At 38.5% G+C, this 16,723-nt stretch overlaps 1 protein-coding gene across 1 annotated transcript in view; it reads left to right on the forward strand.

Moving 5' to 3' along the window:
- SEMA3C (semaphorin 3C) overlaps positions 1 to 16,723 on the forward strand; it is a gene marked incomplete at both ends in the record, with an annotated part of 117,230 nt that overhangs the window by 71,980 nt on the left and 28,527 nt on the right. Inside the window, 6 exons of the mRNA XM_080638929.1 lie at positions 2,554 to 2,673; positions 6,572 to 6,662; positions 10,502 to 10,621; positions 11,996 to 12,138; positions 14,221 to 14,335; positions 15,500 to 15,569. Of these exons, the coding sequence (XP_080495055.1) occupies positions 2,554 to 2,673; positions 6,572 to 6,662; positions 10,502 to 10,621; positions 11,996 to 12,138; positions 14,221 to 14,335; positions 15,500 to 15,569 (659 nt within the window). The remainder of the gene's footprint in view (positions 1 to 2,553; positions 2,674 to 6,571; positions 6,663 to 10,501; positions 10,622 to 11,995; positions 12,139 to 14,220; positions 14,336 to 15,499; positions 15,570 to 16,723) is intronic.

The raw sequence follows: 16,723 nt of genomic DNA on the forward strand, positions 1-16,723 counted from the left end.
TCAGCTTCAACTGATTTTTTTATCCCAGCTGTGCACTGCAGAAGAAAAATTAAGTTTCAATGATAGAAGTTCACACTGTTTCTTAGAATTAGTCCTCAAGAGTTTAAAAGAGGAAAAAAAAGGGTACTGAGGAGCGGCTGCTGCTCTCACTAGAATCAGTGATGTACCTTATTGAAAGCTCACTGAAGTACTGAGAAAAAGAGAAACCAATGCTAAATCACTGCTTGCAACTTAAAATATATAGTTCGTTTTAACAGCATTCTTGATAGTATGGGTGAAGCAGAGAATGAATTCAGAAGAATTAAGCGTTTCAAATTTAATAAAAAGGCGTGATGGGGAGGAGAGGGAGGGAATGCATGATAACATTTGGCCTACCAGAGAACAGTGATTGTCACAAGGTAAAAGAGGAATAGATATACTTGGAACAACCAGTAAAGGACTTAATGCAATCAATGAATTCTTTTCCCAGGAGATTTGGAGGGTGGTTGTTTGCCCTACCTCTAGACAAATATAGGTGTCTGACTTTTCCTCTTTGGCTGCTTTTGTCGTTACTGAAAAGAAATTGTCACCTCTCAATAGTATGTTCACTGGGCTAACTTAGATGCTTACATTAGTATGACATCTATTTCTCTCCATTTACTGTGATGAGATCCTAGGGCATAGATGTCTGACTTCCAGATTTCTACGGTAAGGGAGTTCCCCAGGCACTGAGTTTTGGTATCAACTCCAAGGGAAGCACCGGTAGTATGTGAATATCTACCTTTAAAAAATGTCCATCCTAAAGACAACTATATCATGTCACCTCAGACCAGACTGATTTGAAAGGACAAAGCACTCCAGTATCAAGGAAAGGGAAATAAACTAAGCATAGGTGCTCTTGAATGCATTCCTACAGAATATATTCTGAAGTAGCAATTTCTTGCACAGCGCAGTATACAGATTAAACATGCAACAAATTGCAGATGGAGTTCAGTGTTTCAACACTAGAGAGATGGGCAAAGACTCGGAGATCATAAAATGGTCTTACTGGCAGACAGGATTAAAATGAGAGAATATTGATATTGAGTCAACTTGTGTTATTTGTCTGTAAATCACCACTGAAGAGACATGGTTACCCAGAAGGCTGTCCTGAAAGAACCATTCATAAAGCCACCCCTATGTTCTTGCCATAGACACTTTGGAAAGCCATGGCATGAAGCAGAGTAGCAAGTGCCACGTACCAGCGCTGTTCGTGTAGACATTATTTCCTGGTCCTGATCCTGGAAGACTTTCATTCTGAGATTTCTCAGCGTGAAATAACCCTTTATCTAGGAGTCTTTTAGATAAATCTTGCTGCAGACAGCAAGAAAAGAAAGCAATCAGTTTACACCCTAGCGTATATAAGCTAGTGGTATACCTTCACCCATCCTTCTTCTCTTTCCACAGCAGTAATGTGGCATTACTGCTGGGAAAAACATGATTTTGATAGCAGGACATTACTAAAGCCATCTTTGTGCCAAACTAAGATAGCTGGATATGAGAAAATGGAAATGTTTAGGAACAGCCCTCAGCTTTAGAGAAACAATGTATTTTGACTGAGTTAAAGGTCTTTTCAAATATAGCTAGAGCTAGCACAATTGAGGGCATGCAGTGTTCCCTGTAGAGAAACTCCTTCTATGAACGCTGAACTACCTACAGTTATGCACTACTTTTCAGATGTAGTAAAGTACCAGCTCCTGCTGAACCAAAAATGTGAATGACTTTAAATATAAATAAACTGTGCAGTCTGCTATACAGGGATTAACTCTACTGATTTTCAGGAGCATGACTAATGACACAGTTTCCAATCCTGTGCTCACAGAACACATGCAATTCTCAATGTCTGTGGTGAAGGTTTGGATGATTGAATATGAAGGCAGCTCTGGGATCACAGTAAGAAATTAACAGTTGATCATAGTCAAAAACGGAAAAAGCAAGAGAAGAAAGGGGTATGCTGGAAGGAGAAAACTGTAAATTCAGTGGTAGGAAATTGTGTGGCCATTAACATTCTGGTTTAGTTTTCATGTTGATTTGAAGATGTTACTGTTAATCTTCAGTATTATGGAACAATTCACTTTAAACTTCGTTTGTGTTGTTCAATGTTCTAAAATTTTTGAAAGAAATTGTTTATAAAAATAATGGGATCTAAGATTTGGCCTTGCTTTGTTTTTTAAGTGTCTCCAGCTATGATGAGAAAATTAGGGGGGAAAAGAGACTGTTCCTGCAAAGGCCCTGCTTCCTTCATTGCAAGATACAGAGGAGTCTGTGGATGAAAATTAGGTTGCTGTGTGGAAATGGGAATGTTATACACACTCCTTTGTAACTCCTCTATAGTGCCTTATCAATGCCCAGTTCCCAGACTAGGCAAAATGGTGTGAAAACAGAAGTCTACAGCTGTTCAAGCCTAGAGACTACCACGCTCAGTAGCTGTTTTCATGATACTATTAAAATTATAAACCGTGTCTATTCCCATAGTTCCCAGCATCCAACAACATTTGCCAATGTGAAATGATTTTTTTCCTGTATCCCCTGCAGCATGGCTGTGGAAATTTTGTGCGTGTGATACAGTCATACAATCGCACACACCTCTATGTGTGCGGCAGTGGTGCCTTCAGCCCCGTGTGTGTCTATGTCAACAGAGGACGCCGGTCGGAGGTAAGTCCTTTTGCATTTTATCCATCCATTTTGTGGTGCATCCTATCAGTTATGCAAAGCACAAAATGCAAAAATCGGTGATCCACGGAGGCTCCTTCACCCATGATAAATAGAAAAAGAGCAAAGATCCAGAGATTTCTGACCTGTTAGCAGCTAGAAACAAAGCCATGATCAAAAACCATGCCTCAAATACGACGGTTATCCAAAATTCCACAGTCATATCAAATGCTGGGCTACATTTGATACTACTTTTTCTTTGACATTGTCTGGTGAATTCATTCCTGCTATTTGTTGGAAAAATTTCCAGGAAATACCTGAAAAGAAATGGCCATTTAGATAAAAAGTAAAATATGCAGTCCACTTTTAATAACTTCCATGTGTTACTGATTCCTGGGAGAAGTCCCTAAGTGAGCTAACTGCTCAGGTATATGAAGGTTTGCTGGACTTCAGCTTAATATCCACTAGATGCAGTCCCAGTACAGGTAACTTTCATCTGCTGCACAAGTTTTGTCCCATTAGATTCTGCTGGGGTAAAGTAAGTAAGTTTTACCATCGTGGTGTAAATCTTATTCTCTCTAGATGGGTCTCCAGTTGTTGGGGTTTTTTTTCTATATTCAGTTTCAGTGTGTATTTTAAGTGCACAAAGTACCAGATGTTTCCAGAAGTATATTGTCCAAATTTCCTGATTTGAAAGTGAAATGTTTGTTTTTGTGCAAATATAATACGTAATAAATTAAGCAACCAGAAGGAGAAAGAAAGGCACTTAACTGAGACCCAGAACCTCAGTAGCTTTTTGGTCAGATTAATGTCTGCAGGCACAGGGGTGTGCAGTATATTTTCCTGAACAATGTGAAAGCAGATGTTTTGGGAAGAAAGATCCGAGCATGCTACCTGGAGTTTCGCCATGCAACGGCAGCTTTAAAAGCTGGGCTAGCTGCTAGGGAAGACACTGGGAAATTCATCACTGATTTCATTGGGAGTGGGATGGGAGTTCTGGCCAAAACCCAAGACTACTGCAGAGGTTGCTAGGGAGGTGATACATCATTGTTTCTCCAGGTAGGTGACTTTGGGTAGATCCCTACTTGGCATCAGCCTCCTTAACAAAGTGTATCCCCTGAATCACTATACCTTTGGTCCTAATGAACAGACTAAAAGTAGAGTTTCATAGGCCTGGATTTAAAAGCACAAGCAAGCAGAACTGAATAAGCAAATCCATCCTTCTGATTAATGGACTATACTTTAATTTATTTGGATGTATTTTGAAACAGAGGTCAGCTTTCCTCAGCATCATCCTATTTCTTGACAAATTATTTAAAACATGGAAAGTTATCTCATTTGTGTCTAATTAATACAATTTTCCTTTGTCAGCTTAAGCAGTAGTACTGTAGCCTGAATCTCATTTTTTTATGGGTTTTGCAAATGAGATGGTGGGGGGGAGAGGGAGGGCAGGAAACGCCACCTCCAGATGATGCAAGATGTTAAATTTCTTGAGTTAAAAATAAAGATACATGTCTTGGAAGAGCAGAACTGGCTTCACTTAGCCTGTCTGTATAGCTACATGCCTATGATCAATTGATTAAATAAACTGCTGTTTTCAGACGTCTGGAGTCTGTCAGACACTTGACTGTAGGCATTGCATGCTCAAAGCTATTACTGTACAGGCCAACAATAGCATAACAGTTTAAAACCAAGCATTTCCTTCTGAACTCACTGCATATATCAGTGCATGACTAATTAATAGGGTAGAATGAAGAACTATGTAGTACTTATGGGACTAGTGAGAATTCATTTTTTTCTCTGCTTTTATCATTTCACCTTTAATTTAGTACAGTTTTCCATGCACAGAAGGCTGGTTTTGCACGTGCAAAATGGATATTTTAGAAATCACATCTGTTTTTCTCTAGAAGCTGCAAAGCAGTCAGAGTCATATCCAGCAATCGTTAAGACCTGGGCCTGTTTTCTCTTTTGTCTCCAGGTTCCACATAATCTCACAGAAAAAGCGGTTTCATTGATGGGGCATTGAAACAGAGGTTAAAAAATAATTAATTTTCTTGCTTGGCACACTTGATGCTGTGGTCTTTAGTAATGATGTTTTTACTAACCAAAATATATTCTAATGTTAAAGTAAATGCAAACAGAAGGAAAAGTAATCACTATGTGAATTAATTATAGTCTAAAAAGTAGTTTAATATATATGAAAATCAAGTGTAATCCTGGAGCTAGTTTAATAGTGCAGTAATGGGCATTTAAAATTGGTAAATAGCAAAGTAATATAGTAAATATGGATTAACATCAAGCTGCACATTAATCTAGAAGTAAAACAACAACAGCAAAAATAAAACCAAGATCACATTAGAAACTTCATACTTATGTTTTAACATTGTTTAGAGAGCTTATGACTGGAACAGTAGATAAGATCTCTGTGATTAAATTAGGCAAAACAGAAGAGGGGGAAAAGAGATCGGGGATAATGAACTTCCTGCTGTAGCTTAGTATGTCAGGTTGGGGCAGTCTCTAACTTGTCATCAAATGGCTGCTCAGAGATCTGTGTGACATCCCCGTATCCCTGAGATATATGTAAATTGTTAAAGTGAATATAAAGACTTCCTGCCTTTAGTCGAGTAACTGATACATTGGCATCCACATCACAGAAGGCTTCTTTGGAAGTTTTGTCAGTGTCTTGGGTTTTCTGTTGAAAAATAAATATTTTAAGTTTGGATGGCTGGGTTTGTTTTTTGGTTTTGCAATTATGCCTTTTGGCCTTTCATTAAAGATGAGAAGTTTGCTATAGGAGGCTAGGAACAAGTCATTTCTTTGGTATACAGTGGTATGTGAATTGATGTACTATGGATCAATGTCCCTGCCATAACTGGCCACTATTTTTAAGTAATAGACTTGAACCAGAGTCACTTCTTCCTCTTCAGTATTGCTAGGAACAAAGAAGTGAAGGGGTACACTGAGATGGGCAAGTTTTCTAAAGATATTCAGACTGTTTGCATTTCAAGCTGTAGTCCAGGTTGTTTCTACTTTGCCAAATGGATTTCCTATTTATAAATCACATAAAATATAAACAAATCCCCATACCAAGATTCTTAAGCAACAAAGAAATTCCAAGCTATTTCAGGCTTGATAAATCATCTATCACTAGATGGATCTTGAGCTGTACACATAATATAAGAGATGGTATTGAAGAAAATAACTATTATTTAGGGTATTTTCGGAGGTCTGATAGCTCAGTAAAGAACAGATTATTTGTACTAGCACCAAATTATAGTTGTCAGAAGAGATTTTTATTTAATATGTTTTGTTGTTCTAGTATCTTTATTAAAATGTCCTAGACTAGGATAATTATCACCATGTTTTCAGCAAATAATTGATAAATAACTTCAAAAACACAGAAGTATCACAGTATCACAGTATGTTAGAGATTGGAAGGGACCTCAAAAGATCATCTAGTCCAATCCCCCTGCCAGAGCAGGAACACCTAGATAAGGTTACATAGGAATGTGTCCAGGTGGGTTTTGAATGTCTCCAGAGAAGGAGACTCCACAACCTCCCTGGGCAGCCTGTTCCAGTGTTCTGTCACCAAAGTAATCTCCACAAATGTTATTGCAGAGACCAGTGAACTTCCCCAAAGCACAACTGAGCTAGAACAGAAAATTCTTTGTTTCAATGTCTTGAATTTATAACAAAAGTCTTGGAAAACAACTGGGTAGCAATGAAAAGGTTGTCTTAAAAAGATGATGAAATTCTGAATAGGCAACTTACACTGATGATAGTACAATAAAAGTGCTCGGCAATGCTGAACATTAATAATGCTGGAAACAACCAAGCATAAAAATCACTTCACATCTGATGGTTTCTGAAATGAGAAGTGACACACAAATCTACTTTGCAGGAACAGGTCTTCAAGATCGACTCCAAGTGTGAATCAGGGAAGGGACGCTGTTCTTTCAATCCTAATGTGAACACGGTGTCTGTTATGATCAGTAAGTAAAAATACTCCAAGTTGCTGATGTCTAAAGCCATATGATCATGCATGGTGTGGATTAATGGGATATTTGAAATGAGCTGGACACAGAATTCAGCCTCCAAGAAGCAGTACCTGTGTCTGGTTGATGGGCACAAGGATTTGGTCCATCCTTGTTCCAAGGTTTGCGGGAAGCTAAAGGTGAGTATACAAATGAAATGCAGAAAGAAGTTGTTGGAAGCGGGAGAGAGAGAAACAGAAAACAAAAGATTGTGCCTTTTCCAGCTTACACATTTTTTCCCAGGATTGTTTTCAAGTATACATTAGCCTGTCTAGCATTTTATGTTTGAAGAGTTTCTGACCTTGTTCATCCTAGACAGCATTTGTGTCTCATTTTATTATTTGTAGAATCTCAGAGTAGCCAGGGAAAGAAAGCCTGAAGACTTTAGTTACTTTGAATTTCATTTTTTTTGTCATCTCTGCTGTAGAGCCCACCAGCTATTGCAAGCCTCTTCATTCTTCAATTGGCTTTAAATCCAAGCAGTTTTGCAAATTTCTTCCACTTGAAAGGCCAGAAAATGATACAACTGACACACCTCAAATACTCTTTGTCAATTGGTGGTGACTGGGGTCAGTGACTATGACAAAGAATTACCGCAGTGCCTATTGCACACCTAACTGAAGACTCAAAGGACGCATATGCTTTGTGCAACCTAAGTCATCAGTAAAACACTGTTTGTTTGTTTGTTTTCCAGCCAGGAGATACGTTATATACACTTAGTTTAATCCAACCTCTCGCATTTGCATCATGTTCACAGACTTCTAGTGCCAAAGCCTTGTTTTTAAAACATGTGCCTACTCCTTCCTATATTTTTGGCTATGAAGGGAACAGCAGTTGAAGAGATTTTTCAGGCTTCCTTAGTAAATAAAGCTTAGTACACAGGTACTGCATATTTCACCCCAGGTTTACAAGGGAACAATGCATGGTGTTTCTGCCTTTCAGCTTCCACTGAAGCCGATGGCAACTACTATTGTGCCAGATACTTCCTTTAAAGTTTGAGTTTTAAGTCATGGAGCTTAAGGGAAGTGTCACATAGCGTGCCCTACATGGCCTGTTTGAAATACGAATTATTTTTTTATTGTTAGTATTCCTTATTGCAAATATATTTAGTGCAAATGACTGGTAATTTCATTCAGAGGTATGAACTGAAACATCGTTATAAGACAGTTAAAATACTACCTAGATACCTCTCTGGACCTTGGCTGCGCTTATGTCTCTATCTCATTAGTGATCTATGGTCGGTGTTTACAGATACTCACTGCATAATGAAAGTGTTTATTCAAAGTCAGTGATGGATTAATCCACTCATTGTTATTCTGGTATTATTAAATGAATCATCTGGCACTAAAAAGTAAGGTTTCCTTTCCTTTTTCCTTCTGGATTTTATAAAGCACCATGAAGGTACACTGTTTCTGAATTGCTGTATATATAGTAAGCTGTCTTTTTTTCTGCAGTGGATCTCTGGAAGCTTTGTTCATCTTAGCGGACTTTATGTTATCTTCCTTGATGTCTCAGCTATGTGACTGAAGAGACCTTCCTTAGTGTTTGACTTATCTTTCATGACATAATTCATCTACAAAGTTTAAATTATTCCACAAAGGTCACATTCCTTCTCCAAAGAGTCACACAGACTGGGTTTTATACTTTCTCCCTCTTACTACAAAGTCCAGTCACTTCAAAAACTTTACGCGTGAATGAATTTAGCCTCAATATCCATGCCAGAAGGGGGAAGATTTTGTAAGTCGTATCTTGAGTTATGGTGAGAGGATGAAGCCCATATACTGGACTCTTCTTTGAGCATTCTTCTGCAGGAGGAATTCCTTCCCCTTGCTTCAGAAGATGGGAAATACTGCTAGACCAGATAATTCGTCCACAACAAAAGAATCAGTTTTAAATATAGATACATTTTCTTGACAGTTTTGGGCATCACCAGCCTAGAATGCAGCAGGAAAGCTGATTCATCCTTCAGAGGAAAGTGATGCTATAGAAATAAATTCGAACCTGGTGCAGTTTACCATTGGACAAAGCACTTTTGCATCAAAGCAATGAAAAATGTGCTTTGAAGAAGCTTGTCGTAACTAATGTGCAGGATGCATGTCTCTTTCCCTGCCAAGACTCTGATATATTTATAAAAGCAGACATACCTCATCAATTCAGTAATTCCCCCCAGTAACAAAGAGAAGTAGTGTGAACTAGTGTGCTGTGCAGACCAAGTGCTGTGCAAAGTTTAAGAATTTAACCAAAAGGAAGTGAAGCTGACAGTTATCATCTGATACGTGATTAGCAAGCAGACACTAGGGATGCTTAAGATATAACTAATAAAGTTGATGTGTAATAGGATTAAAATTACATAGTGTAGTGCAGTTGTTAAAGTGTGTGTGCATGTGTATGCATAGGACTGTACATAATGTTTAGTGAGAACCATAAGCCTGATCTCCCTCAACCAGTTTATTTCATAATAAGAATAAAGCTCTGACAGATTGAGGTGATGAGACAAATATACAAAATCAGTAATAAATCAGTATAGGTCTAACATCATTCCATCAGGACATGCTCAGGAAGTAAATGCTTCACAAACATACAGCAAAAGCATTGTTTAAATCCCCTGTGCATGAATCTTGTCATCACTGGGAGAGATGAGAGCAGAAGAGTGGCTGCAGGGGTTCAGTTCAGGCTCTAGCCAACAGCAGAAAAACAAAATCTCCAGAGTTTTAATTCTCTTATGAGCCAATAGTCTTCCATATTGATGCATACACACAGAGAGCATAAAAATAGCCTCAAGCGCTTCTGAACCTGTACCTCTTGCCAGCTTGACCACACTCTCTGTGCAGTCCAGGAATTCAGACAAAAACATCAATCAAAGGACCCAGCTGTACTGGAATGTATTCAGCCACCACTCCCACTCTGAGAGTTAGAGTTTATTTTAGCTACTGTTTTATACTCTGGGGTTTCATTGTCATTAGTCAGTGGAAATTGCTTAGTTATTCACTGAGTAGAAAATGATAGTATATGTAGTTATGATTATAATTATGCATAGGAATATTTATGCACACAAATACAGATATGCATCCTAACTGACGGACTGAGTTTTCAGCCCTGCACAGGGAGCAAAAGTTCACAGTTCTGTTAACGTAAGAGTTGCGTGTCTAATTCTGTTCAAGAATAATGACCCTATACTTAGAATCAAGTACATAAAAGGGGACAACTGTTGCTCCATCTTACTCAGAGTAAAGTTCAATAATATGATTGTCTGGCCTCTGCAATACTGAAGTCAGCTTGAGGCTGCCTGGGGCAGCCTTGACAATACTGTTGGTAAAAACTGCTGCTGACTCATTGACTGCAATAGATGTTGTGCCAGTTTACACCAGCAATAAATTCAGCCCAGTCGTTTTCTCTACTTCCATAACAAAAAAAAAGCTTTTTGAAGTATGTACTTAAAAAGTTGAATGTGATTTTGTTTGATAACACTAGGCCGATTTTCCAGTGATCCTTTGCAGTGAAAGCTGAGCAGCCAAACTTCATATCAAAGAAAGGTTCACCACATATGCAGTTCTGCTGCTGCATTTAATTATGCAGTTCTCTAAAGTCTTTAAGAAAAATCTGATGATTCTTGTGCATTCTAGATTGTGTCTTTGTAAATCAGAGGGAAATCCCATTCCCATGACCCAAAACTTATCTGCATGCACTCCTGTGTAAAGGGCTGACGAATTTAAAATAAAAATAGATCTGCAAATACGGTTTTCCCAAAAGCCATAACAATGCATTTACTTTTTCCTGTCCATTTCAATTCTTTGCAGATGAGGAGCTTTTCTCAGGAATGTATATTGATTTCATGGGGACAGATGCGGCCATTTTTCGGAGTCTGACCAGGAGGAATGCAGTGCGAACGGACCAGCACAACTCCAAGTGGCTGAGTGGTGAGATGCCTTTTTTTTACCAGAGCTTTTAATGGATTTTACAAAGATCCTGCTCTGTTTTCTTTAAAACAAAAAGCTTGTCTTTTACAGAGCTTTTCTCTGAATTGAATTTATGAAGTTGAACCATAAAGAAATGTGTGTAAATACATTGTAGACAATGCACAGATGTAAAGGGTTTACTGCATGAGCTAAGCCCTTAGGCCACCTCACCTGATGGCTTTTATTGCATTAAAGTGCAACCAAACTGATATGGCACTTGTCAAATGGCAAGTGGTCACACAGTTGGACTTCTAGGGAAGTGCCTTCTCTACCTGTAATGCATCAAACACTGCCTTAAATTAGATGCTTGATTCTAGGACTCAGTTAATTCAGACTGACCTACCTCAGAAGACTCACCGCCACTTGCATTCAAAATGTGTGCGGCAGTGCTCTGGGAGATGTAAATCCCTCTTAAATGTTTATCCTCTCCGTGTACATGCTTCTGTTTACCCATGTTTGGTATGGGACGCTCTTAGTGGGCCAAACCACTTGCAGCTCAGTGTGGTGAAGGGAAGATTTTGTTCTGCTGTTGCCATTGAGAATAGGCAATGTGAACAGAAAAATGCTGCAGTCTTATCTTACTGAGTTTTCTGTCAGACATCCATCCTTTGTATCAGGTTATTTCAAGATTTTTATTGAATTTCAACCAATCAAGCAATCTTGCATGATAATTAAAAGGTATAGCCTTCATGCAGGAAGATGGTCCACTTCATTCAGACAAAGGAGAAGGACTTTTCTACTGTCCATTATATGCTTGCTGTTAAGGATATAAATTATTTTGCTTTCCCCTTGGTGCTTCTTTGCTGCATTATGCATGTACACTTTGCTATGTTTATTGACCTGTGACAGGAACTCAAATGCAGTTCAAGCATTTGTCTACCCTGATTATCTTTTCCATGTTGTTTTCCTCTCTTATTTATCTCTCTTATTTGTTCTTTTCCCAATGAATCTTTTAACAGTTTAATTTTATGTTTTGCCTCAATGAGGCTTTCCTTAAGTGCCCCTTATAACACACTGATTCTTGCCTCTTCTTTCTCCAAGTCTTTGAATCTCTGCAGTAATCCAATACTTCTGCTTCTGCATTTGAATCGCTTTTCTAAAATCTGCTGTGAGATAAAATGCAAGGATGCAAAAACTGAAGGCTAACAGCAATAAGCCATTTACCTGGTGTTATCTGGTGTATAGCGACATAAGGCTAGAGCAATACTGGCACAGCAATACTTCTATATGCATTATATGATGTTTCCTTGAAGCAGTCACTAACTGTCAAATCATTAATTGCTTATACTGATACATCTTTTGGTTTCATCCTTTTGGTATACTGTTTCGTTTCAGAGCCTATTTTTGTGGATGCTCATGTTATCCCAGATGGCACTGACCCCAATGATGCCAAGATCTACTTCTTCTTCAAAGAGAAACTCACAGACAACAGCGGCAGCACAAAGCAAATTCATTCCATGATTGCAAGAATATGCCCAGTAAGAACTATTTTGTTTGACAGGTTGTTGGACAAGCTGCTAGTGTGACATGATAAGCTAAAACACTAAATGATTGAAAGGCCTTTGATTTATACTCAAAACAAATTTCCTGTTTCAGCTTCCACAGTCATAATTAAGAAGAGCTGTTATTGAACACACAGCTAGGGTCCGAACACGTTATGTATTCTGGCTATACCTATAATGATATGGAATTCTAGAGATTCAGGGATTTGTGTATTTCTCTGTGTCAGAATTGACAACAGAATCAACAACTCAACCAGTGTTGAATTTCCAAACTTTTGTCCTTTGCCCAAATGATGTACATTATTTGCTCAGGAAAACTGAACTGTAAGACAGCGAAGTCTTTCACAAACACATACACACACACAAAATCTTTGAAACACATTGGGAATACTGGAGCCAACTTTTAAATGGGTCGATTTAACTTTCAGTTATTGTTTTCATTTTTACAATATCTGTCCTTTCTGAGTTCTTGCATTGATGTATGTGTGAGTCTAATTTAAAAAATGCGCACAGGAAAATTAAATTCAGGAGTTATGGCTACTCCTGTGCTGTAATTAATTTACGGTAACAGCTCTCATTGTCTCTACTTCCTTTTTCATGTCTGTAGTCAACTGCAGATGAAAAATTATTGAAGCAGCTCTTAACATCTCTGGTGGAATGGATATTTTTTTAAGGAGAGAAAAATTGTAAATGCACAATTATTGATAGCCTTTTCATTCCTTCTTTTGGAAAGGCTCAGGAAGATAATTGTGAGCTTTTGTGTAGTCTCTGTCTTTAATCTTAGTCTTCTTTAGAATTTGGTGCTCTGTGATGTTGTTGTGTATGGGTGGGAGGGCATCTTTGGGATTGTGTTGAACTCTGTCTGGCAATATGATGAGACATGTGATTTCCTTTATAATCCCCATTTTCTATATTTTTGTGAGGGTGCCTAAAGGCCTTTTTGGGTATTTTGTAAAAAGACATTTCATGCAATTATAGCTGTATTTGTTATTGTTACTGTTGTAATGAAGCCCAGATGATTTCTGAAAGGCCTCAGCCTGTTTAGGCTTACACTGAAGTCAGTGGCAGAATCCCAAAGGCAATGAAAATAAATCTGAGTCAGTCGTATTTGTATACTTGTATACCATCATATTCATATATCAACACCTTTGAGACTAGCCAAATATATTAATACAATGGTGCCAAGAAAGACCCCCCAAAAGACTCCTTATAGGTCACCCAGAAAGTTGGATTACAAAGTCCAAGAGCACCAATGAGGCATGCACAGTATTTCACTGAAATCACATTTGTCTAGCTTCTGAGTTTCCTCATTCGACTGGTGAACGCCATAGATAAGAGCAGTATCTTCCAAACTGCCTAGCACAATGTCACACAACAGTAGGGAAAAAGGAAACTAAGAAATGAGGCAGGAGCTGTCCCCTCTGTGCTGCACCATCTGGTTTAGCAGTAGCAGTTTCCACCTTGCAATGGAGAGAGATGGGAAGATCCTAGAGTGAACTGTGACCAAGCCAGCTCTGGACCAAGCTAGCGGGACTTCCAACAGTGCAAGATGAGCCTGAGCCACGTTAGCCATCATTGCTGAATTTAGTGCAGAGCATCCACCTCATGGGCCAGCATGGCTTAATACATCAGATGTGGCGATACTGCTGTCACAACTGGAAGACACATCTCTCCATAGGATTATTAGAACTTTTAGAGATAGCATGGACTTCTTCACACTAGGTGTCAGTGAGTAATACAGACCTCCACAGTCCTTCCCAGTCATACCTATCTACACACACTGCTGCTGCACCACCTACTGCACGATCTACTGCCCGACCCTCCCTAGACTGCTATCCTAGCACAGAAACTCTGCTCAAAAAGCCCAGTTCTTGCTCATCCTGTATCTGGGGTGTTTGGATGAAGGGATTTGGTTTAGGCCTATCTATTTTTTATATTTAATTTCCCAGCACAATTGTCTAGTGATGAGTCAAATTAAGCTCAGGAAAATGTGTAAAAGCCCAGTAAAATGCGAGCTGTGTTGTATGTTTTTTTTCTGAAAATAGTATTCCTTTCCAGAATGACACAGGAGGTCAGCGCAGCCTCGTGAACAAGTGGACAACATTCTTGAAAGCAAGACTTGTGTGCTCAGTAATGGATGAAGATGGAACAGAAACGTATTTTGATGAATTAGGTATGACAATAAAATCCCTTAAAAGTTTTATCTATATCTCACACCCTGTGCATATTTAATTATTGAAGTTCACACAGCCCCTTAGTCAAGTTGTTGATGGTGAAATCTTGGCTCTAGAAATTCATGATGAAATTCCCCTTGCAGTTTTGTGACAGGAAATGTAAAAAGCCTTATAAATCTCTCTGGGTAATAATCGTTAACTTTGAAATAAAAGTAATTAGTCTTGACTATGCAAGGGAATTATATTTATAAATAATTAATATTAGGAAGGGAACATGTGAGGGAAGTCTATTTTTGTTTTGCTCTTAGTTAGGATTGTGATAGAGGTTTTTTAACATGCATCTCCTTGAAACTGTTTCTTATACCACTGTGTAATACACAGCTTTTCTACAATACAGTTTTTCTTTTTTGATAACTGGGTAGAGGCCTCAATAGTTCAAAATAATACTAATAAATGCTAATAAGTTGTTTTCCTGGCACCAGCAATAGTACTGTGAATAAATACAGTTTCTCAGGATTCATTCAGGCACTAGATTTTCAGTTAACCATGTGAAACACGGCAGATATCCAGTGAATGATCCATACAGCAGACACAATGGTGGCAAATTCAGTTCAGTGAGTAGGTACAATTTTGCATAGTGCAGTCAGTAAATCCCTACACAATGGGAGCTGGGAGGTTTACATCTCTCAGTGTCTTCACTGCAAAGCTGTGTATCATTCATATGTTGAAAATGAGCTAGTGAGGGCATCTGGAGTGTGTACTGGACAATAAAACACCTAATTGTCCTGCTTTAGATTAAATCAATAGGAACTCTTCATCTTTGACCTACTGCAACTTAAAGGTTTGCCTACTGTTAAACAACCTGCTGAAACAAGATCCAGCTGAGAGAAATGCGTGACATGGATCCTCAACATATTTGAAAATCTTTGCCTTCTGTCTTCGTAAGGCTAGATGGCAGGGATCTCATCTCCAGATCTGCTTCTGAATGTTCAAATGCTAGATATATGCATATGGTCCATTCATATGATAAGTCTGCTTTTCCCCATTCAAGTCAGAGACAAAACTACTGTTGATTTTAGCAGGAAAAAAAATTATAAATTAAACTGGAAAATAAAGTTTTTATTAGTATTCAAATCTTTTTCTTTTCCTTCTCTTTCTTACAGAGGATGTGTTTCTTCTAGAGACTGATAACCCCAGAACAACGCTTGTGTATGGAATTTTTACAACATCAAGGTAATTGGGGAGTTTCTGAAAAGGATTACCTTTCTGAAGTGCCCGGTTTTCTATATGATAAGCGATGGTTTGTGGTGGAGGCTGTGCTGTGCAATTTTGTATGTCTGCTGTGGCTGCCGTTGACATGCGGGAGTAAGAGTCTCAGTATCACTACTGTTGGTATCCATGTTAGAGCTGCGCTGCTTGGTGCAAGCTGCTCCCTGACATACTGTCATCTGGCACTGGGAAAACATTTCCATGGAGGGCTACTTGTTACTGTTCAGCAGCAGAAAGCTAAATGACTTCAGCACAGTGAACTCATGTGGCATCTGAGAGTACTTAACACCTCCTGAAGGACATCCAGCACCCTGAAGTATCAAACCCGGAATTCTTACATGAACTCATACAAATCATTTCCTGTCTCTCAGCTGGCAGATGATCGCACAGATGGCAAATGACCCATGTCGGCTTTAGCTGGCTACCTGCTTGCAGCCTTAAGCTGCCATTATCAGTCAGTAGTATTCACTTACTATCCAGTTTAGAAAGCATTCAGTGAGCTCCCAATGACAGTGGAAGTACTAGCTACGGCTTACTATGATGAAACTCTCCACAAAGATAGAGCAACAGGTAGACCAACAAATTGTGCCATCTTTAATCTCTGCCTTTTCCTTTTGTCACTTTTCTGTGTAGTATACAGAGTAGAAATAGTTGCAGCTTGCTGATTTCTGATAGCCTGTATTATTTAGCTGTTATTACCTTCAGAAAAGTTTTCTGCCTTTTTTGTTTGATCAAATTAGCAATTATTTAGCTTATTACTAAAAATTGCTGAAATTATAATTTCTACTAAAAATTCTTGCATAAAAAAAGATTTTTTCCCGAAATGCTTTTTTCATGTGGATCCAGGGATCTGCTGTCCCAAATATGTGAATATGATATTATGATATTTCATTGAGAGAAAAAGAATCCCATAACTTGTAAATGTTTGGTGCTGTCTACATTTTATGCTTTCTACTACACAAAAGGAGAAAATGCTGATGTTATATTTAGCAGTAAAACCACACTTATGATTAGGTTGTGGATGCAACATGCCTGACCTAGAAACACTTTTACCTAATCCTCCTGGTATTTCTGCAGTGGAAATGAGGTTTGAATCACAGGACCATATACGGTGACAA

Source organism: Psittacula echo (genome assembly GCF_963264785.1).
Source record: "Psittacula echo genome assembly, chromosome: 1".
In the NCBI taxonomy this organism is placed as follows: domain Eukaryota; kingdom Metazoa; phylum Chordata; class Aves; order Psittaciformes; family Psittacidae; genus Psittacula; species Psittacula echo.